General features: G+C 39.7%; 1 protein-coding gene and 1 long non-coding RNA gene across 17 annotated transcripts; one reads left to right on the forward strand and one right to left on the reverse strand.

Annotated features, from left to right (window-relative positions):
• Positions 1–2: 2 nt before the first annotated feature.
• LOC108164445 (zinc finger protein 646) lies at positions 3–22,927 on the reverse strand. Of its 16 annotated transcripts, none has more exons than XM_033394252.1 (14): positions 22,480–22,927; positions 22,395–22,422; positions 22,075–22,261; positions 21,874–22,021; positions 16,967–18,833; positions 14,062–15,146; positions 10,805–10,906; positions 5,848–6,133; positions 3,319–3,503; positions 2,932–3,097; positions 2,524–2,865; positions 2,403–2,470; positions 1,299–1,916; positions 3–1,104 (listed from the first exon to the last, which is right to left on the reverse strand). In XM_033394252.1, the coding sequence occupies exons 6-14, from the start codon at positions 14,986–14,988 to the stop codon at positions 514–516; spliced, it is 3,285 nt and encodes a 1,094-aa protein (XP_033250143.1). In that variant the 5' UTR covers positions 14,989–15,146; positions 16,967–18,833; positions 21,874–22,021; positions 22,075–22,261; positions 22,395–22,422; positions 22,480–22,927; the 3' UTR covers positions 3–513. The 16 variants fall into 16 exon arrangements, with proteins under 16 accessions (XP_033250143.1, XP_033250147.1, XP_033250154.1 ...); XM_033394256.1 differs by having other exon boundaries at positions 16,980–18,833; positions 22,072–22,261; XM_033394263.1 differs by having other exon boundaries at positions 2,932–3,067; positions 10,829–10,906; positions 22,072–22,261.
• Positions 3,575–5,038, forward strand: LOC117189215. The gene is made up of 3 exons (XR_004473274.1): positions 3,575–3,786; positions 3,853–3,987; positions 4,053–5,038. It is a non-coding gene; the product is annotated as an uncharacterized LOC117189215 (long non-coding RNA).

Genomic DNA, 22,927 nt, shown 5'->3' on the forward strand with positions numbered 1-22,927 from the left:
GGAACGTTAATTTCCAGTGAATTTATTAGATGCATGTCAGGAATTCCAAATTTCGGATATCACCCTGTTCAGGCAAGAGGTACATGGCAACTTAGTGCTCCTTTTATATGTATATATACATACATATATAGGAGATCCGATTCTGACCTCCCGCGGACCCAAGCAAATCCATCTACAAGTGATTTATTTCTTTAATCTTATAAACGTAAACATAACACAAAGGATTTTTTACATGATTTCTAATCTGTTTCCGATAAGTGACGATCCATATAATATTGCACACTGACTTACGGGCACTGTTGTAAGTACATACAAACGGAATCGCATTTACATATGGAAATATGTACCTCATTTATAGTATATAGTATATTCATAGAAGTTTGCACATAAATATATATATATATATATTTAATTCTATTTTAACTGCTGCAATCGACGCAATTACGAAATCGTTGTACTTGATTCTGTATTTCTATCTGTACCTATCCTACTGGGCTCAATCACCGCCAAGCTTCATGAGCTCGACGGTACTTGTTGCTCTTGCTGATGTGTCGGGAATCGATGCTGTTCGTTACTGTTAGCACTGACATTGCCATTGCCACCAATTGACTGTTGCTGTTCTGATTCGCTTTTGACGCCGGTACTGGCAGCCAAACGAAATGCCACCTCATGGGAGCGCAGAATTGCTTCGGCCTGCTGGTGCATGCGAAGAGCGGTTTCTGGATGGTGGTGACTGTGTTGTGAATGGGCTTGCTGAGTAGTAGGAGCCACTGCGTGCTGTGAATAAGTTGACGCCTGGTGATGATGTTGTTGCTGATGATGGAGGGCCTCTATCGGATTCATTCCTCCTAGTGTTGAGTCTGGTTCTATGGAGCCACGCATCATGTTAACGTTCATGTTCATCGCAACGGACGACGCGTTAGCTGATGACTCGTTTTGCATCTGCAAGCTCGGCACATTTATGTTCGGCGAACGGCGGGAATTGTTCCCGTGAGAGTGCCCGTGCCCTAACAAATGTGACAACTGCTGTTGATGGTGCTGTGGTGTCTGCTGTTGCTGAAGATGATGAGGGTGCTGATGGTGGGGTAAAGGATGTTCGCCGAGCTGCGAATTGGGCCAAAACAATTACGATTAGTATTTATAAAACAAATCAGGCAACACTTACTGAAAAAAGAGATGAGCGAAAGTCACAATTTTAAGATTTTAATACTTGATTTTCACATTTCGACTACTCGTATGCAATGACTGCAATGGCATGCCAGCTTCGTTAATCTCTTATTTCAGTTACCATCTCTTACATGCTGTTGGTGCTGGATGGAATGGGGATGCGCGGAGTGGCTTACAAGTGCAGTAGAACCATTGTTGGGATTGTTCATACGCATAGCAGCGGCAAGATTAACCACAGCAGCTTGGACGGCCGCACTGGGAACATTCGAACAGTCAATCCCATCCTGTGGTGGTCGGGATGCTGCTACAGCTGCGGCTGCTGCTGCCATTAGTGACATTCGATTGGCAACGTGCAGCCCGGTATCCATATTGTATTGACTCGAATTCGGAAGACGCAGCTCGTTCATTTTGCTGGAATTGCAGTTGTTGTTGTTCGCGCAAAGGGTGTTGTTATTGGTGCTGCTGATATTGTTGTGGCTACTGTTCTCGGTTTCACTTAGGCCGTGATCGTGATCATGTTCGTGATCTTGATCGGAAGTTGATGACGATGAAAGTCGCCCGTTCGACGAACATTCCGAGTTTGCTGATGGTGACGGGCACTTTGAGTTGGATCCCCCTGAGTTTGTCACACCCATAGGCAGCACATTTCTCGCCTCTCCAACTCCGATTCCACTGGCAGCACCACTGCCGGCAGCTATAGTGGCCGCTAGTATGCTCTCTCGCTCTCGTTGCTCTGCTGCCGCTCGGGACTAAAGTATAAGTGTTATATATACAAATATGTTATTAATTTACGAATAAACCTTATTTTAAACAAAAATTGTACTTAATTGTACTTGGCTTTAAAGAACCACAAGACTGAATTTGCTGTTCAGTTTTTGAATATATTTAGTTATAAATTAAATTTCGAGAGTTTAGTTGGAGTATCTTCGCAAACAGAATTGATTTCCACACAAAGACTTGTTTTTTGATCGCCACTCCTAGTTGTCCGATTTTGTTTTTATTTGGACGAGTCAATAAATACAGGAGACCGTTTCGTTGTTTCTTACGTTTGGGGTGGACCTAATATCGACTGTTAAAAACTGGGTTTCCTAAGATGAGGTAAATTTGCTTAATAGTGTAGGGAATCGATCGGAACTTTTTATAGAAGCATAGATCAGCAGTGGCCCAAAAATTAGTATCAGAATTAGCAGTAGTTTAAATTTCAGGCTTTAATTTGTTTATTATTCGTAGCATACCAAGACGTATTGAGCCGCGAACTGGTGCTTAGGATCCATACGCATCGACTCCATATGGGTAAGCAGGCCTGTGGGAGGTTGAAATATGATTAAAATGCCGCGAAACCATTTTTTTTAATACCATTTTCATGTGTGAAAACAGCCTGGCACACACTACAGGGCCACATGCGGAGGCTATTTGGGAGCTGGGAGGTCTCGGCGTGACAAGCCAGATGCTTTCGCAGAGAGCCTTCGTTGACGTAATGCTTGCCACAGACTGGACATGGATGATTGGCAGTTCTTCTTTTTCCCAGGTAGCTGTCGCTGAGGTTTGGTCCACTCCCAGTTGGGGGATGTGTAGGTATCCTTGCACAGGTGGATTCGGATGTACATTGTGAGCCAATTGGTATTGGCCCGCCCCCAGATACATTGTCATTTCCGTTGCCACCCGCACAATTGATGATCTCACTAAAGTGGGTTGCAGCTGCGGGTATTGGGTGTTTAGGAACTTACATATATTACAACTATTAAAACTCTCCGCTGATCTCACCTGTTCCACTTGAAGGTGGGCTCTTTTCTTCATGGACGTGTTTCATATGGTCCATGAGTGCTTCGGTACCAAGAAAGAGCTTATGGCACACCGGGCAGGATGTTGCATTGGGACCACCGATGAGTGCCGCATGCTGCTGCAAGACACCAAGATGCAGCTGTAGCTCCTGTCAGTAATATGCGGCATTTGTTGATTTGTTGGTTGTGATGATGTTTGACACGTGCATATTAAAAGGACATATGAGATCGATAGCCATGCCGATGTCGAAAGGTAGAAAGTAATAGAATGCCACACGGACGACACCGTAAATGAGAGTGAAAAATGTAGTTATTGTTGTAGTTGTGATTGGGTCAATCTTTACTATTGCATTATTGGATCAGAACTCACTTTGGATGTGTGCGTTCGCAGACTGGACTCAGTGGCGAATCCCTTTCCACAAATATTACAGTGAAATGGACGATTCTTGGCTCGCTCCACTTGGGCGTCATGATTTCGGAGATGTTGCTGCAGATTGGAGAGCTGTATGAAGGCTCGCCCACAGTCGGGCAGGTGGCACTTGTAAGGGCGTTCTCCTGCAATGTTATATGGTAACGAATGAGCAGATTAAGTAGGCTGGCTTTTGTGATGTCATGCCGGATTGACTGAATATGGTTAGTCCGTGCTCAGATTTGTTTGGAGCAACACATAAATTTTTTCGAAAATAAAGCCTTCCTAAATAGTAGAAAAAAAGTCTCTGCCTCTGTCTCTGTTCCTCAATCCGGAATAAGAATCGTCGAAACGCAACAATATATTTCTGAATCATTAAATATGCAAATCGTCATTCTACAAAGGCACATAAGCTTTATAATAATATTGGTAATGCTCGAATTATTAAAGCAAATACTGTCGATGAAACGAGTTTTATCAAACATTTACGTTCAGAAGCTAGATGACGCCCGTAAAACTAAAGAAGAACTAGAAGTAGTCAGGAAATCATCGTAACCATACTAGTATATACATACATATGTATGTACATATGTATGCATGTATATTATTCAAGTAACAATCCAGATACTCGTGAGTAATTATAATTACTAAAAATAATCCAAAAAGTGTACTCCAAACATCCCCCACCCGCACAGTCTAAGAAGGAAAAGGATATTTTAGGTAAAAAAATGTGTGGCCTTAATGTGATACTGCCCGAAGACGTCGCCAAAATAGCTAAAGGCGCGTAATTGACTGATTGACTTCATTTTAACGAGATTAAACAGCAAGCTCTCGAAACTGACGTCTAGACCGTGAGGAAAATCCCTTTGGTTCCCAACCGAGTCAGTGCAACTGGGAAGCTTTTTAAAAAGTTGCAGTTCTCCGGAAATTACGCATTTTAGATTTGAAGCAAATTTAATTTCATTTGAACGCGCAATTAAATGAAAAGTGGAGGTCAGCGACAGGGACAACGACAGGCGACGGAGAACCTGAAGTCTAAAACGTTTAAGCTACTTAGAGTCACTTTTCTTTCCAGTGGCATTAAACACAAATAAATAGTTACAAAGTGCAGTCGTGTAGATGAAGATGCGGTCACCGTCGAGACACCGTCAGACATAGCAGACCCAAACTCCTCAGAGTAAAGCCACCGGCAAAGAGACTGGAAATTGCAGCAGTGTTCACACCTTGCGGCACGTAGTCGCTGCCTTAGCGCCACTTCATTTGACCTGTCACTTTAAACGCCTTTAAATATGCGATGGAGTAACAGTAAAGTTGACTAGCTTGCACCACTTTATGGCTCGCTTTCCATTATATGTCGCGGTTGTTAGCAATGATGTTTTTCCTTTGCGCCTGCTTAACCTTTAAGAAACCGCCTGAGACACTATTGTCTAATTACCCCAGGACCAACACAGCGGCCCAGGCAGGCAACCGGCAACCGTCGTCTATAAAGAGGTAAAATACGACATCATAGCAGAGGTTGACGTTGCCGTAGCCGTAGCCGAGTTCCGTTCCCTGCCTCTGTCGCTATGCCGCCGTTATCGTGGAAGGGCGCAAACTGGTTTATAATTAAAGCGTATTTGATTTCTTTTACAGTATTTTTACACAAAACAAAATATAAAAAAGATGCGAAAAATACAAAAAAAAAAAAAAAAAAACAGAAGGCAATTGTAAAGTTGCAATCAGGTGTGATATAATTTGGTTGAACAGAACGGAAGACGGTGGAACTTGAATGGCTCAGGGTCTGGGTCTATCAAATGACATTGAATGCAGCTAATGACGTTGAATAATTTCAGTTGTTGTATCGCCGCGACCTGGCATGAACTCATATTCATAGACCTATCCTATTCATTCTTTGCAGCTGTCTCCGTCACAAACGGGCTGGATTCAGGCACGGGCGCGGGCGCTGCCTCGAAAAGCACTCAAACTTTATTTAATTATCTTTGTCATTGGCATTTGCATTTGCATTTGGAAATGGGTGCTGCCAGCTTTAAAAAATATTTGCCGAACGCAGGATACACGGATACGAATACGAGTACGAACTTGCAAGTCCATAAGCTAGGGACAGCGCCAATGCTGAGTGGTGAGAGGGAGACAGTGACAGTGACCCATGGCAGTAGCAGTAGACGACTGAGTGCCGATGAAATTATGAGTCTGGGGCTCGGAGTGGGGCTGGCGGCCGTTTTTAATTAATCAAGAACGAGCACTAAGCATTTTTCATCAGCTTTGTAATTACAATTAGAATGAAGAAGATCAACAAGAAATAAGCACATAATAAGAAAAAGAATAAATTGCGATATCAAAAAGTATGGGATTGGATGGGATGGAATGCAATAGATGAAAAAGAAACGGCTTTACGATTTTGTGTTCACTACGATGATTCCTTACTTCTCCTTTTTTTTTACGACCTGAACATATGTACATACACACATACTATACATATGTCAAACTTACCTGTGTGCAAGCGCGTGTGCTGTTGGACATGGGACAGCTGCTTAAATCTACGATCACAGTAAGAGCATTTGTACGGCTTTTCTCCAGTGTGGACACGAATGTGCTGCACGAGCTGGTGATTGCTGGAAAAACTCTTCATGCACTGTTGGCACTGATGTGGCTTGGTGTCCGTTCCGGGTGTAGCATTGCCACCCAAGCTAGGCGTGCCGGTAACTCCGTGCGTCGCCAGTCCGACGCGAGGAATTTGTTGTTGTATTTGCTGCATAGCGCTTTTGTGCATAAAAAGCTGAAAATGCAAGTAACACGTTGAAACAGTGCTAGTGAGTTGAAAATAAACGCCAGGAGGCTTTGCACTTCCCAGCCAGCCCCTGCCTGCTTTAGCAGAGTAGGTCCCTTAATTCATTAGATCTCAAACTTGTTCCTGTTTTATGCACATTGTATGTAGGTACGAGTATATTTAGTATGTATTGTATGTTGTATTGTATATCTCAGTGAGTAGGCAAGGTTATGGGTTATGAGTAGATTGGATTGCAACATTTAGTCCCTACCTCCATGTGCAAACTGTCTCCGCGGCGGTCTCTGCCGGTTCCATTTATAGATTATCTCGAGTAAAATTTATCATTTTGTGTGCCCGTGTAGTATATGTTTTTTTAAAAAGCGATTTTTATAAAAATGTGTATCGTTGCATGTTATACAAGTTAAAAACATGTCAGCAAAAGTTGACCTTTTTGTTCAAAATCGAGAATAAAGAAAAGAAACTGAAGCTATTAAAGGTAAATAAACAATGCTATCAATGGTCATCGGTGCTGCTCACCTTGCGAGGCCGCCATAATTGCTGATTTTTAACAAATTTTTATTGGGGCCAAAAAAATCCAAAAGCAAATAAAACAAGAAACAATTTTTAGCTTCGGGCAGAAAATTTAGTTGCTCTCTATCTCGTATGTCGGATCAAATCAAGTATTTAAGTTAATAATAAAGCTTGGTTTTTATTATCAAGATTAAAAAATCTTTATTTTGAAATATAATTCAACTAATATTTCAAAATAAAGATTTTTTATTTCCCGAGCTCACGATATAAACGGCTTGCTTAAAACTTCAATCGGATAGATTCCATATAAGGGGGACTATTTAGAATGGAACGTCTCGGGTTATTTGTGCTCTTCTGCCTCCGCCTCTGGCCAGAACCATATCTGCAAAGCTATAATAAACGAGGGGGAACGTTGTGAGTTGCTGCGGACACCGCAACTCTACAGTTATACCCGATACTAAGTCAGTATGGCTCTCCTCCGGCAGACGCTGCTAATATTAAACGACACGACAAGGAGTGCGTGCGAGAGAGACAGAAAATCAGTCTGAGCGTGACGTCGGGCGCTGCGTAGCCAGTGCAAATTGATTTGTTCCTTTTGGCTATAAAAATGATCTGATCTGATCCAGATTCAGCAATCTGATATATATGATCATTATCTATGATTCTGCGTTTTTAGTTTTCTCGTATCCTCAATATTGTGGATGCAACAGATTTTCGTCTTTTGTGGGGGCGGAAGAGGGTGGGGCGAAATTTTGAGATATACGTTTTATAGTGAGATCTAACAGGAGTGCGGATACCAAATTTGGTTACTCTAGCCTTAATAGTCTCTGAGATTTGTGAATATCCCCAGATTTTCATCCTTTGCGGGGACGGAAGGGGGTGTGGCGAAATTTTGAAACAAACTCGTTTCGGTCCGATATATTAGAAATGTGGATACCAAATTTGGTTGCTCTAGCTTTTATAGTCTCTGAGATCTATGCGCTAATGTTTTACTCTAAGCAAAGCCGGCTATGCTACGTGTGTGTTAGAGAGAGACAGGGCGAGAAAAAATTAAATTGTTTTCTTGATTCTGGCTATAATAATTATACGATCTGGTTCAGATTTTGCACTTTAGAAGATATAGTCATCTTCTACGATTCTGCGTTTTTAGTTTTCTCGTATCGTCGAAATTGTGGATGCCACAGATTTTCGCCCTTTGTGGGGGCGGAAGTGGGCGGGGCAAAGTTTTGAAATATTCTTGTAACAGTGACATATCACAGAAGTCTGGATCCAAAACATCGTTGCTCTCGCTCTTATAGTCTTTGAGCACTAGGCGCTGAAGAGGACGGACAGACATGGCTCAATCGACTCGGCTATTGATGCTGATCAAGAATATATATACTTTATGGGGTCGAAAACGATTCCTTTTGGACGTTACACACATCCACTTTTACCACAAATCTAATATACCCCAATACTCATTTTGAGTATCGGGTATAAAAAATGCAAATTCCCAAAAAAAAGTATACAAAAATTATGAACATACATACATATGTATACATTAGATCATTAGTAATCGATCAGGATAATGGTAGCTGGGACTAATATTCGCACATATAGAGCACAGACTATTGTGTTGGCTTCCCCTTCCCCTTCCCCCCTTTTCAAGTCCAAGCGGAGAACGATACCGAGTCCGATACCGATAGCGGCCCTTGTTCTCCAGAGAGGTAAGGTAAGTAGGAGAAGTGCAAGAGCGAGGACGAGGCGAGGCTGCTTTCATACGGCGTTCTCTGGTTGGTTGGCCAAGTGGCCGATGTTTTGTTTTCACTGGTAACGGCGGTAACAACCTCCGTCGTTTCGCCACAACCACTCGTTTTTGGCCGAGACAGACTGCACTTTTTATTCATTTGGCTCTGGTGAGTAGTCGTACATGCACAGGAACAGATAGAGGCGGACACAACTACAGGCGTCTTTGCCCCTTCGCTTCGTTTGTCTTTGAATCGCATAAAAATGGCGAACGAACTCTACAGGACTCTGCTGTGTCCAGAACCAGCCAACAGCAGTTTGCGAATCGCCGGCAAATGAGATTGCTTGCGATAATAAACGGCGAGTGCGATAGAAGAACAGGTCCAGCACGGCATGGCGGGGCGTTTCTGTGTGGGTCCTCGGCCTCTGTGTGCGCGTGGAATAGTATGAGTATGAGATGGACGCGAGCCAGAAGATGAGAATAAAGGAAAATAGCGAATAGATTGTGTATATATGTATGTACATACACACAATTTATGTGAATATACACAAAAAATTCTCACGAAAACGTAACTGTATTCGAGGTGATGGAGCAAGTACATACATATGTATGTACAGACATACTCAGGCTGTGAAAGTTAAAAAAACTAACAAAAATTCTTTCAATAACTTAACAGACTGCGAGTATAAGAGCTTGCTGGAAGGTTTTTTTTCTCTCTCCCGACAAAGAGAATGAGTCGAGTGTACTAGTATACTAGTATGTAAATATGTATGCTTGTACATATGTATGTGGATACGTCTGGTAAGGCTAAGTTTATACTTTTAAAAACAATTATCTACTTTCATTCCGTAAATGTGAAGTCCTTTTCGCATTTCGAATTCGTTTTTAATGTCCACGTTTTTTTTTCTAAATTCAAGTCTTCGACCCCAATCTAAAGGGATGGACCTACTATCAGGGGTAGTATTCATGCATTTACAAGCCTATACCGTCATTCCCTATAGCTTAGGGGTAGCAGGAGGCGGTAACCACTGTGAGGCATGTGGTCTAAGGTGAATGGAATAAAATGGTTGCAAAAAATGTGTGGGGTGATTATATCGGTGTTGTGTAAGGGCAGTCTCTATGTATGCGTAGCAGTTCTATAAGAAAATAGATTGTTTCGGTATTTGGGGACGTTACAAAATTAAGGCCTTTTGCCTTAACTATATATGTAGATGTGTAACATGCATTTATTCATATAAATAACTAACTGACACCCTTGAAAATGTACCGATTTTCCATTCACAGCTTTGAAATATCACAGTATCTCAAGGTCACGCAAATAATGTAACATATGGTAAATTTGTATTCAGGAGATTCTTGCTAAAGCCATATGCGTCTTCGAACGGAAAAATATTCCTCTAGAAACTTTTCTTTCATAAACCTTGGCATAAGGGTCTAACAAGTTCAGTACCAAAATTGTTCTATTTATGTGGCTACATTTCTAAGTTCTTTTTAATATTTTGTGAAATACAATTTTTCATTCACATTTATTCAAATTATTTTCGCCGAACAAGAAGATGTAGAGTTCATCATCGATTGATTTGGATATGAACATAAATACGTACACAACATATAAATATGTATGTACATAAATATGTTTATACAGTATGTAATGTACCAATCTACAGCCTTTTTTCCTCTCTATTTTTTTTTTAACATTACTCTTTATAAGCAAGGGGGTCATAATATAGAAATAAAAAATTAAATTATTTTCTTTGATTTTGTATTCGATTAAAATGGGAATATTTGAGTTGAGACGCTAAATTTTCTGACAAGCGACCATCCTAAGTGAATATCTACAGAGCTCATACAGCAACAGAATTACTGGTCACTGCAGTAAGGTTAGTAATCCAATAAATCAGTCATCAAACGATGGGACAATGTATCCCTATTGGGGGGTCTCTGTGAGCGGCGCCTATATCATCAAAGTACAATAAGAAATTAAAATGAAACCAATTGGATGTAAAGTAAAGTAAAACATTGCAATATTGTCAAGAAATAAAAAGTTTATTGCTACAAATTTAAGTATAAGCGGCTACTGTTTTGTGGCCAGTTTTTATAGAGACGAGTAAAACTTAGGCTAGAATATAAACTAATAATCATAAAAAACTTAGGATTATATCTCTCACGTTAATGTAAGATTACATTACATTAATATGTTCACTGTTCATTATTGAAGCATATCAGAATCAGAAAAACGGTGCTAGTACGAGTACTTCTTCTAAATGGTCCAGATCAGCGATTCTTACTTCGAGCTTAGTTTTGCTAATGTTAATGTGTGTGTGTGTGTGCCAGAATGTGTTCTAATCTGAAAAGTGTTGTGTTGGTGTTGTGGTGGTACAATTGCTGTGTGTTTGTGTCTTTGACGAGGAAGAGTACTATACACAACGGAACAGATGCCAACTCACTCGTTGCAGGGTTGACCAACATTCTTCAAGGGTGCGTTCACTGATCGCGGCTGCGCTACTCGACCGGGATAGCTGAAGCTGCAACGGTATAAAAAGTTTAAAAAAAACTATAAATAAATGTAAATGTAAATAGTATGTACATATATTTGTTTATGTACATAAATAAGTACATATGTTCATGTAAGGAAATGTTTATCTTTTCGTTTTAATTTGATAAAGGACAAAAAATAAATAAAATACGTTTTTAAAAGCATGAGACTCGGAGTTGTCTTCCAAGTACATACATACATATGTACAATATGACAATACATATGCATGTACATGTGTACGTGGTATGAGGAAAAATATATGGATTACAAGTATTTAAATGATCCTATTAAATTAAAATGTATTCTTGTTTAGCTTCAACTAGCATTTCCCTAGCACCATCGACAAATCTTACAGTATTTTCACAACAAATTTTAAGTTTATTAGAATAAACAAAAATATGTACATATTTATTTATACACATATGTACATATGTATGTATCTGCATGCCAATAATGGGATAAACAATATATATTTATATATAATATATATATATTTAAATAAACATATCGTTCTCCGAATTGGCAAGCTGAGCATTTGAGAATGGCATTTTTAATTAAATTTGTAAAATTAAATCAAATTAAAAAAACCTGTTGTCTATGAAAGGTAGCTTAAACTAAATAATATAAAGCTTTAAAAGCTAAATAAATAAAACTTCCAATCGCCAACGAAAAGAAATCGTGTAGGTTTTATATAAAATTTTGAAAAGTTAGGTTTCAATTGAAAATTAAAAATTACATCGTGCTCCTCTTCATAGTCAAGTGTCATTGTGTAAACGATCAGACCAATCTAGTCAGCCGATCGTAAAACGAAACAAAACGGAACGAATACAACACAGCTCTCTGTTAATTCTTTATTTTGTTGGTTTTTGTTTGATTTTTAGAATCGCGCACGTTTTTCTATGTTAGTTGTCGGATTGGTGTGGGTTTGGCTTAAACTGGCTTGGTTATCTACACAATTGAATCTGGTAAGGTTAGGTAGACGTAGACTGCACTGGACTGGATAAGATTGGTGCTATGAATTAAACAACCGAAGGCAAATCCATCCAGCACAACAATATGCCCTGCAGCTTGTTTATTTGTGGTTTTACTTTTCACTCATATGCATATGAATCAATGCACTGAAAGAATTAAAGTCAAGTCAGAACTTCTGTTGTACTTGTCGCCACTTTATTGTTTTAATTTTTCGGGGTCGGTATTTTTATTTTGTAGTTCATAGCGTTGTTGTCAATCAAATTTACAGTTTCTCGCGACCACGACAACTTTGGCGAACGGATTTATTGAAGTTAGAAACGCGGAATCACACAACCTTACGGTCCGATGTCCTTTGAACTTCTGCCGGTAGTCGGTAGTGTAGTCCTTGGCGGTGTAGAGACGCTGCGCTTATCATCCACAAACGGGACACTGTGCCCATACCAGTGTCTTCTTCTTATAGTATCGCGCCGTCGACGCTGTCGCTGTCGTCGACGTCAGCTCCTAATTCTGCGTCTCATTCTCTGTTCCTATACAACTAGTGCTCTACGCTATTATTGTTTTCTTGAAGAAAACATGCGCTGCGCGAGTAAAGTTATAATGAAAAAAAGACAGACCGGACCCAAAAAAAGCTCCCCAAGAATGAGAATAAACTCTGTCGCTCTCTCTTTCTGAACGCATAGAATGGGGAAAAGACAAGGCAAGAAAAGCCAACGAAAAAAAAAAAACGAAGCGTCTGGCGTAGGAACAACGAAACGGGCAGTGTGTGTGTGTAGTATAATACTAAACTGCGCCCCCATTCCCATTCCAACCCCTCATCATAAGTTATAACTGAAAGCAGTTAGGGATTCACACACACACTCACGCAGATAAAGGAGGAGAAATTGCGAATGTTCATAGAACGCAAACGAACACTCACGAATGGGGTTACTTCAAGAAAAAGCACAGCGCAAAAAACTAAGCAAACGATAAGAATATACATATTCTCGCTCTCTCTCCCTTTCCCTTTTTCTTTTGCTCTTTTTCTCACTATCTATCTCTCTCTTTTGCTCTCGTTTCTACTATATCACTCCTTCCCTTCCCTGCTCAACCCCTTTTCCAATTTCCATCCCCTTTACCCAGACTAGTCGAAATATTACATAGAGAGGGGTTTGGTCTGGTCTGGTCTACTTGTACAGATGCTCAGAAAAGGAACAAGTCTCAAGCGGTGCAAGAAACGGGCTGTTAATATCATTTAAACGCCAAGAACGCCACGAACATTTCCCCCTTCGGTTCAGGGTTCAACCGAGAGAGGAGAGCTTTTTAATTTCCCTCCCAAAAAGGGGTAAGAAGGTAATATAATAGCTAACCATTGTTTGCTGTTGGGATATTTTGAGAGTTTCTCTTAATGTTTCGAACGTCAGGTTAGACCTTAGACCTTGAAAAAGAGAACGCTCGGATCAGGAGCTCTTTGGACACTGGAAAGTACTCGTACGTGCTCGTAGTCGTGCAATACAATAACGCACATCGCATCCCTACGAATGCGTCAAGATATCGGTGGTCAAAGCCGTTCACTTTGAAACTTTCAAGTAAGAGTAAAAAAGAAAAATAACTTTCAAGGACATTAATAAGGAAATCTACTGGTCCACGTAGTAGGTATATACATACATACACACTCATACACACTCCACTCATGGTACATTTGTACGTACATCAGTAGAAGTTCTACTCTTCAAGACAGGACATACATAGCTCATATTTAGTCATCCTCAGTATCTTTCTTTCTTTTCATATGACATGTATATACATATATATTATATATAACGTTACGTACAGTATTGCAGCATGCACCTTTCAGACGTAATCCGAACTGACTTGGCTAAAAGCAGGCTCATCATTCGACCCTGGGAACTTAAAAATTTTGTGGCTGAGGTCCAATATTAAATTATTAAATCCGATTCGACAGTGTTGAAATTTGAAAAATATTAAATCAATTCTAAAATAGGATACAATTCCGGATAGGCGATGTTTTATATATTTTTCTGCTGAAGCTGCTTAAAATAGGACAGATCTATGCGGAAAAAGGCTAAGGTGGGATTACTGACTTGCCTAAATGGGATGTACATCGCAAAAGCTATGCACCTCTACGCTCTTGTTCTTTATTTTAAATGCAAATATTATTTTTATAGGTATTACCTGTATCTCGTTGGCCATCTTGTCGTTGTTGAATTTAATTTCAGGAGTAGAGCTGCCACCAGATGGCGTTATTGAGTGCTGCGGCGACTGCTGACCTTGTGATAACGGTTTGTTGAGCATTACCGTTCCAGGCCCTGGACTCTGTGTCTGCCGGTGGGGTTGTGGCTGCGGTTGCTGAAGACCTCCTGAAGTCTGCTGTTGTATTTGTTGATTGGATTGCAATTGATCAGCGCCGACGCTACTAGTACAGGTAACACTTGCAGAGGCATCCGTGCCGGAGCCTGGGGCGTCACCCGCGTCGTAAAAGTCACCAGTGTATGCCTGCTCCGTCTGCTGTTGGCGGTTTTCATCAAGACGCGGCGGCTGTTGGTCAAGCTCTTGTTTAGGCTTGATGACGGGATTTAACGGATTATGGCCATAGTTTCGGAGCATATTGGACTGATCTGACGGGGGCGAAATGTTATTCTGTAGGGCTGTAGACTTGAGGTGAGCTGCGGCGGCAGCGGCAGCCGCGGCGTTGAACAGCAGGTGATGATTACTTAGCTGCGGGGCTGGCGCCGAGAGCTGACCCCTGAAGGAATCGGGGCCGAAGGGCTGCTCATGGTGCTGGTGTTGCAGAAGGTGGTGATGTTGCTGAGGCCCGCTACATTCGATTTTAGTGTTTAGTGACGGGTTGTTGCTATTGCTGTTGTTGCTGGCAGCCGTGCCATCTGAATTGGCACTGGGGGTTAACTGGTGATCATGCTGTTGCGATATTGTTGGATGGTGGGACTGGTGGTGCTGTTGATGGTGATGTTGATGCTGATGCTGATGGTGGTGGTGCTGCTGCTGTTGTTGGTTCGGAGGAGTGTGTTGATGAAGCGCCGAGTGAAGTCCGAATGGTGCGCGGGCCTGCTGCCAGAAGTCTGCGGCGTCCATTTTGAACATCAGGATGATGGCGGCCGGAGATTTGTATACTCGTTTTCTGTATCAATATCCTATTGCCGACCGATCTTTGATTGGGACTCCCAAGATTAGAACTGGTCAGTCCAGTGCGATTCTTTAGCGGTTGCCCACAGCATCTCGATTTCATATAATATCACTGCCTATAAAGAAAATCAAATACATGTATCCGAAACTATGCAATATGTATAAATAAGTATGTAGGCTTATTTTGAATCAAACGTATTAAAGTAAACTCAAAATAAAAGCAAAGGACAGGCAATAGAATCTAAGATTAAGGCAGTGCAACGCTATGGAGCTTAATTTTGCGTCATATACAATTTATTCCACTTTTACATTAAGTCCCGAATAATAGGTATAAAGTGAGAAAGAAGTGAAGTTTTAAGCCTATTTCAACAGTCTGCCATTGCTTCATATCCAAAAATGCACATTATTCATTCTAATTTATATAAATTAAAAAAATAGGACAATTTTGTGAATAAGAGTTCTGAAATATTATTGTTATACTAAATCTTCTGAACGGGTTTTTGAATTCAACAGGCGTACCAAAGCTGGGATTCGTATTGAAGTATCCCTGATTGAGCGAATTTGCTTTGAAGTCCTGTTTGCAAAACAAAACAGTATTGCGACGGTAGATAGTAGATACCAAAAGAAGATGTCGGGCCATGGGCATTAGAAGGGACATTACAAAAGTATACATAACCAATTTTTCTTTTATGACGTCTAAAGAACAAAAAGTTAGCGCTTTATTTTGGTCTCGCAATTTGAATTTATATTCCCGTATTTTCGAATATGTACGATAGAACTTTTCAATCTGGTTAGTTTTTAGTTTTTTTGTGAATTTATTATCAAGCTCATCTGCTCATACAGCTCATCTGTTTGTCGGTTTGTCTAGTCTCATTTACGTGTCATAGGCTACAAAATTGGTAGAAGAAGAAGCAACAATTGGTGGAGCTTTAACTAATACATAATCGAATGTTATGTACATATGTACTCGTAGCTTCAGCTGAAAAGCGTGTTATACATATACATATGAGTACAGTAGTCCCACTTTGAGGCACTTGGTGAAAAAGGAAGATCGCCTTTTTTGAAACTCTATTTGAAAGCAAATATTTCGTCTTTTTTTATTATTTGATCATGTTGTGGTAAAAGAGCACTTCACTTGTATTTAATAGAATCAACTGTTAAACTTTGATGATCCATTACATACTCATACTCCAGCAACTGGGAACGGACCGGCTATTTTTCAATCTAAAAGCCAATACACATATGTACATATACTCGGATACTTTTGTATGCACGGCCACGGTTACGGTCATTAGAAACGAAACGGACACCGACACGTCTATAAAGTTGTTCCCAGTTAACTACACTACCGATAACCTGGCGGCACGCGAGTCATTGAAAAACTAATTTTGTCGCCGCCTCGGCGAAGTATAAATATGCTGTTGCTTGGGGTTCAGTTCAGACACATCTCGCTTAGAAATAGAACTTGTACTTGTACACAAAAGCGTGAGTCGGCCCGGCCTGAAGTAGAGTTCGTTGGCGATGCAAAGTAAGCCAAACGTCTTCGTTTTTGACCTCAACGTTAACATCTTCGGCAAAATATCTTCGCCTCGTCTTCGTGCCCACTAACACCAACATCACATCTGCGCTTAGAAGTTTTCAGGCATCCAGGCTCTCTTAACTTGCTCTTAGTTGGGCAGACAAGCAAGTCAGTCCGCCAGCAAGGAAGCAGCAAAGCCAAATGGGTGCTTGGTATTTGGCTCCATCAGGGCTCTGCATTGCAAAAGATAGATCGATCTGACTTACAAAGATATCAGCCGGGAAAACCATTGACTTATACTTTTCAAACAATTCTCCAAAAGAACAGAGCAAATCTAGTCGTTACGAGCATTTAAGGCGAGTACTTTTAGCTCTTAATTACTAAATACATATATTGGATTTTCATTCAAAAACTTACATGTTCTACTCACATTCCTGATGCATTGCAGTTCCTTTTCAAAATGGCTATAGCGCCAGCCATTAGATATAATGAGACTATAATTCGGATGATACTCAAATAGTATCCCTTGGTGTAGTTATTTTCACTTGATTCTTAAATTTAGTTTTTTTTCCGTATATGTATGTGGTTTATTTAGTTATGCATTATTGAAAGTTATTTGAACATAAGGCCGGAATAAGGCACACGTTGCGGTTTCGCGATATCGTAACTTCGTAATGGTAGTTTAATGGTGACCGTTTTTTGTTCAAACTCGTTGATTGCTCGCTCCAATTTAGTTTAGACTTGGATAGTTTTAGTTTTTTTTAGATTTTTCGTAAATTTTACATCACAATTTGTTGCCTTGCCCGATAACTTTGCTTATTTTTTGTTCGTATGACCAAAAATATCACCCAAATTTTTAAATATATATTTCTTTTCTCCTCTCCTCAGGCATATGTTGGTATAAAAAATATAATTAATTATAATACAAAACTCTAGGCTTGTCTAGCTTGCCCTTGCCGCCCTCAAGTTCACTCTGAATATTTTTTTTTAAACTAAAACAGAGCTAACAATTCGATTCAGCCGATTAAAGGGTTATGTTATACTCGTAATATACTATGTACCATAAGTGATGTCTTCTTCGATTTACGAAAGTAACTAATACTACACATATGGTAAGGGTTACTTAAGGGTTATGTTATGGTTATGTGCTGAAAGTAGTTGGCGTGTCTGTTTTTTAGTTGCTATCGATTAGTGAGTGCTGATTCCTACTGCGTTATGTATGTATAATCAGCATTCATTATTAGTTTATGTATCAATCTCTCTCCAGATATTATAAAAACTTTTCTGAAATCTTGTTTTATACTAAGGTTTATGTTAATGGTTTTTCTTTCAAATTCAAATTCTATTTACAGAAAGTGAGGACACATGTACATATGTGGGTGTCTATGTGGGTATGGTTGTTGGTTGTGTCTAGCTTTTGTGGAAAACGCTAGCTATAGGGTAAGTGATATTCCAAACTGTCTGTTCCGGTGTCAGTGTGTCTTGAGTAGGCATTCAAAAAACGTATTTTGTTGCTTTGGATAGTGTACCGTCTAATAGGTTCTTTCAGGGTATGTGTTCAAGCCCTATATACTTCAAGTCTATTCCTTCTACAATACCTGGTAATAATACAACTTTAAAGATTTATCTACAAGTCAAGTCGAATTCTCTATATCTATTTACTAGGCCTGATAAATAGTCTAGTCTCTTATCATCCCATCCCATCTCCTGTTCAAAAATCTCTTAATCTGTTATCCTTGGTGAGGTGAGGCTGGAAAAGAGTTAAATTTATGATTCTTCAAGATTCCTTTTCACGTGTATTTTTTTTTATTTTTATTTAAATTTTTTTTAAACTCTATTCATCCTTCATTATATAGTTTTGTACTTTTGATTTCAATTTCGCAACTTTTTGGTTGTTAATTATTCTTTTTTTTGTTTTTTTCTTTGGTTTTGATTGCCGAATGTTCAAATTTTTGTTAGATTTTAAACGGCTCGATCTGATTCTGGTTCTCGTTTATTTATTGTTTTTTGAGTGTTTGAGTTGAAGTTTAAGTTTGAAGTATTATATGCTTGCTTTTTTGTTGTTGTTGTTTTAATTGATCAGGTCTAGAGTTGATGTTGTTGTTAATCCCTTTTGTTGTAATGAGTATTGCTAAAAAAATCAGAAGAGTATAACTGCATCCGTTCTATTGCTTTTAAAACTGAATGGTGGTTTGAGTTAAGTTAGCGTTGACTTCTATGGTGGCTATAGGTATTAGTTTTAAAAACGTATTTGGTCTATTGTTTTTGTTAAAATTATGATGATCTGAAATCAAATGGAAAAAAGGTCAACATTTATATGATAAGAAAATCAGGGTAGGGTTTATAAACGATTCCCGACAAATTCAATTAGTTTGAACTTAAATGGTTGGTCGACTCTTTTTATTCTAATACGAGTTTTTTTTTTCACAATCCACATATTGTATTTGTATAAGTTTAAAAGCTATGTTATGCACATTTGAGAAATAAAAATGCTCCGCGAGGTCTGGACGATCCGCAGTCGGCTGTTCTACTCCATGGAATATTGCGTTTGTGAATGCGCCGTCGTCCAAAATAATTGAGAATAAAAATCTGCCATCATCGCCGCTGCCCCAGCGCAACGTCGACGATGCATTGATGGTTAGGAGAGGGAAGGGGGGAACAGCGGTTTGCTTATTATGAGATAAAAATTGTGTACGATAAACAAAAAGCGACTGCAGCAGCAGCAGGAGCAGCAACGGCGGATGTGGATACAGATCCTTTCACTGGACCTGGGACCCATCGCGAATGCTATGCCAGCGCCGGCGCTCTCGACAAAATGCAGTTGCAGTTGCAAGTTGCAATGCCAGCTGCAGTCGTCGTCGCAGTCGGTGTCGCTGTCCAGGCACAGACTTCTCCTGCTTTGCCATGTTGTCTCATGTGTGTGCTTGTATGTATGAGTACGAAATTCGTCTGCCCCGTACCACGTTTCGCATGCATTTTCGTTCCATCATCCCCTATACCGCCCACGCCCACACTCGGGTAAAGTGCGGCTCAAGTGCAATTTTTGGTTGCATTCAGCTCTCCCGCTGCACTTTCTGCAGTAACATCCCTTATATGACGGCAACAGGAATGACCAATGCAACAACCACCACGTAGTCCCGCGCTGCCCACCCTCCTGAACCCCACCCCTTTGCAGCAGTGCCTTCTGTTCTGCTATGTTGCACCCACAGTCAGGTCCAGGTTCTGGTCCTGGTCGATGGCATGCAAATTTGTGCACGATTTAATGTCTACTTCAAGGCCTCTCTCTCGCTCTCCCTCACACACACACACACACACGCACACACGCTCACGCACACAGACTCACACTTTTGTTGACTCTTTCTGTCTGGCTCATGTTTATGTGTTGCACTTTGTGCGTGTGTGTGTGTGTGTGTGTGTGTATACGCTCTGGATGCATTTCCGGTCGTCGTCATGGCGCTGTAGCATGCACATAAATGTTTATGCATTTATGTATGCATTCTGCTATATATTTATATGTATGTACATCCGATAAGCATATCCGAACCCTTAGACGCATGTACATAAGCATGTGCATATAGATATACTAAGTATGTACACAAAATAGACACACACACGAGAGACATACTGGAGTTCAACGCTGCCACTGCTGCCATTTCATTGATTTTCGTCCATGGAGTGTCCAGAACATGTCGAACTATATCGATTTTCCTTAAACGTATGGACCTAAGCTATGTTACGTGCTCGTACGTGAACAGAACAGCAGAACTAATGTCTTAACTCTTTCAAAGTAACTTATGCTACCAAGGTCGCGTTTCAAATGCAAAGAAGAGCATGCAGGCGGAGCCTAACCAAAGAAATAAATTTGCTTATGTGCAATATAAACAGTTGTCCATACAAAAAAAATTAATCATGGGTGTTATGGCAATGCTATAGTCGATGCTGGAGCTTACGTACGCTATATAATCAATATTTCTATATATGTATGTATGCACTGTGAAATGAAGAAAGGGGCATCAACATAAACATCCACATCCACATCTGCATAAAATGTGCATTTATTAATTTATATTAATTCGAATAGCGCTGCCCCCTTAGAATGGAAATCCAGAATTATTTACGTGAACCATCATACATATGTATATGTACATACATATGTATTTAAGTACATACCACTAAGTACATTAGCAGATCTATGCGCCCCAAAAGTACGAGTGCAAGAACGAGTAGGAGTTTCAGTTTGAGTATGAGTATGTAATTCAAAAGCAGCTCCTGGGCAGAATATGGTTAGAGGAATGTGAGAGTATCGCAAATCAGTTTGAGCCGACAGGCGCCCAGGTTGTTTTTGATTCAAAGCCTTTTTATACAGAAGCGACACACTTTACTTTGCAACAGTATACATAAGAAAAATTTGAGATACAATATTTTATAGTGTAAGAATAATTGCTGATCGGTCATGTGTGGCTTGGAGAAAAGATATTTTAAAATCTTAAATTAAAGTTGTGCGAGAAGATCTGTATTTTCGAATTAATTATTATTCCAAACTCATTTAATTTCCTAGAAAGTCCCCATGAGCCCAAAATCTTTAAAGAATGATAAAGTTGAATAAATTAACTTTAAACTTTACTAGTCGTTGAACTGTAAGGGTACATAAATAATTTCTTATGTACATTATATCCATAGCCTTGCAATTTTAATCCAGTCATTCTTTCTAATAAAATGTTCAACTTAAAATAGCTCGTAGGCGGATTGCGTGCAACTTTCAGTCGAAATTCGTACTATACATTTTTCAGAAGAAGCCAGAAGCAGCGAATATCATACCGAATAATATCATGTACACATGTGCACTACGTATCGTATCGTATCGTATGTGCATTTATTTCAGAATAAAGCTGGATGAGAGAAAAGCAGCGACGCACTTTCACCCTACATCACTACTCGTACATTCTGTTCCAAGCCGCTCTTCACATTACCCTCACGGCCGCCCTGCGTCAATTGCAAATACAATTTATAGGGAATAAATAATTGCTAAATGAACAATGAGAAAATGTAGCTCTGAAAGTTCACTTATTCGTGCGAGGAGCATGTATATTCATTCATACATATGTATGTATTTATTAATGTCCAAATACTTATATACTTATGCGTTTTTGCGGAACGGTTGGCGAATTATGTATGTCCGCTTCTCTTCTTCATCTGTGACAATTTTAATTTTTATATATTACGTTTTAAGTATACTTGGAGATAGTATGGTCTGGATTCACATCGTAGAATATAGGAATTTTATAAGCATTTACTAAGATCCATTCGGAGTCACCCGCACCCACCTTTTCGGCAAAACGCCACTAGTATGTACATATATGTAGACACTAATGACGCGACTGATGACTGAGTGGTCATAATTATGTGGAAGTTTCTCGTCTGGGCTGCTGGACCACCTGCCATACTCGTATCTGCCGCTCCATTGTACATTTCCTGCGAATATTTGATTTCATTTAGGCTCGAATTCACGAACTCACACTCACCACAATCATCGGTTTAGCAGAATTACAATTATGTACATGCCATGTATATATATATACATATATATATATACCCACATCACATACGTAAATTGTACATAGTCGCGGTCGTTCCTGCTTAACTAATACATGCATATATACAGCCATATATCTATGTATCTGCATACATCTGGTCTGGTCTGTTCCTGTTTAACTTATATAAAACGATACATGCGAAAGTATATGTATTGTAAATATGTTCAAATATAATTATTTATATAATAAGGCACATACAATTGCTCTGTTCTGTTAGAATTGTTAGTGTCAATATACACAAGTATATATACCTCCTTTAGTAGTATGTGTCGAATGCGTCTGGATTTGAAATTGGCAAAATGTCAAATAGATACCTTTATAGAACTGCATACTTACGTGCATGTGATGCGCCAATGTAATAATAATAATGCAAGCAGGATGACATACATATGTACATATCGAGAGCTCTTTCAATCATTAATTTTTCTAAAGTAGGTTTTTCAGTGTCTTTTTTTCTGATTTAATGCATCGTTATTACACTCAACTTATTACACTTCATTTATATTGTAGAATAAACACATGCATTCTTTTGTTTGGTGTTGCTGCCCCTTCCCTTTCATGTTATTATGGGGAAACTGGACTACCTCTGCCTCTTCTTCTGCCTCTGCTCTTCCTGACAGCCTTGGCACGATAATGAGAAAACACTTGGCATACTGAAACTACAATTTACAACTAAAGGGAAACTAAGTGGAGTAGCGGCATCGGATCGGTGGCCGTTGCCGTTGCCGTTGCCGTTGCCTCGGGCAGTCGCGATCACGATTTGCGGTCAGAAGCAGATGGTGTG

The sequence above is a fragment of the Drosophila miranda genome, chromosome 5 (assembly GCF_003369915.1).
Source record: "Drosophila miranda strain MSH22 chromosome 5, D.miranda_PacBio2.1, whole genome shotgun sequence".
Lineage (NCBI taxonomy): Eukaryota > Metazoa > Arthropoda > Insecta > Diptera > Drosophilidae > Drosophila > Drosophila miranda.

What these genes read in the sequence shown, in the direction of transcription:
- LOC108164445 (XM_033394254.1), bottom strand. Translation starts at nt 14,988, where the DNA reads ATGTTCAAAATGGACGCCGCAGACTTCTGGCAGCAGGCCCGCGCACCA. An exon ending in TGCGAACGCACACATCCAAA is followed by an intron (nt 3,098 to 3,318) that starts GTGAGTTCTGAT and finishes TATTACTGACAG; the next exon opens with GAGCTACAGCTGCATCTTGG. An exon ending in CCCACCTTCAAGTGGAACAG is followed by an intron (nt 2,866 to 2,931) that starts GTGAGATCAGCG and finishes CAATACCCGCAG; the next exon opens with CTGCAACCCACTTTAGTGAG.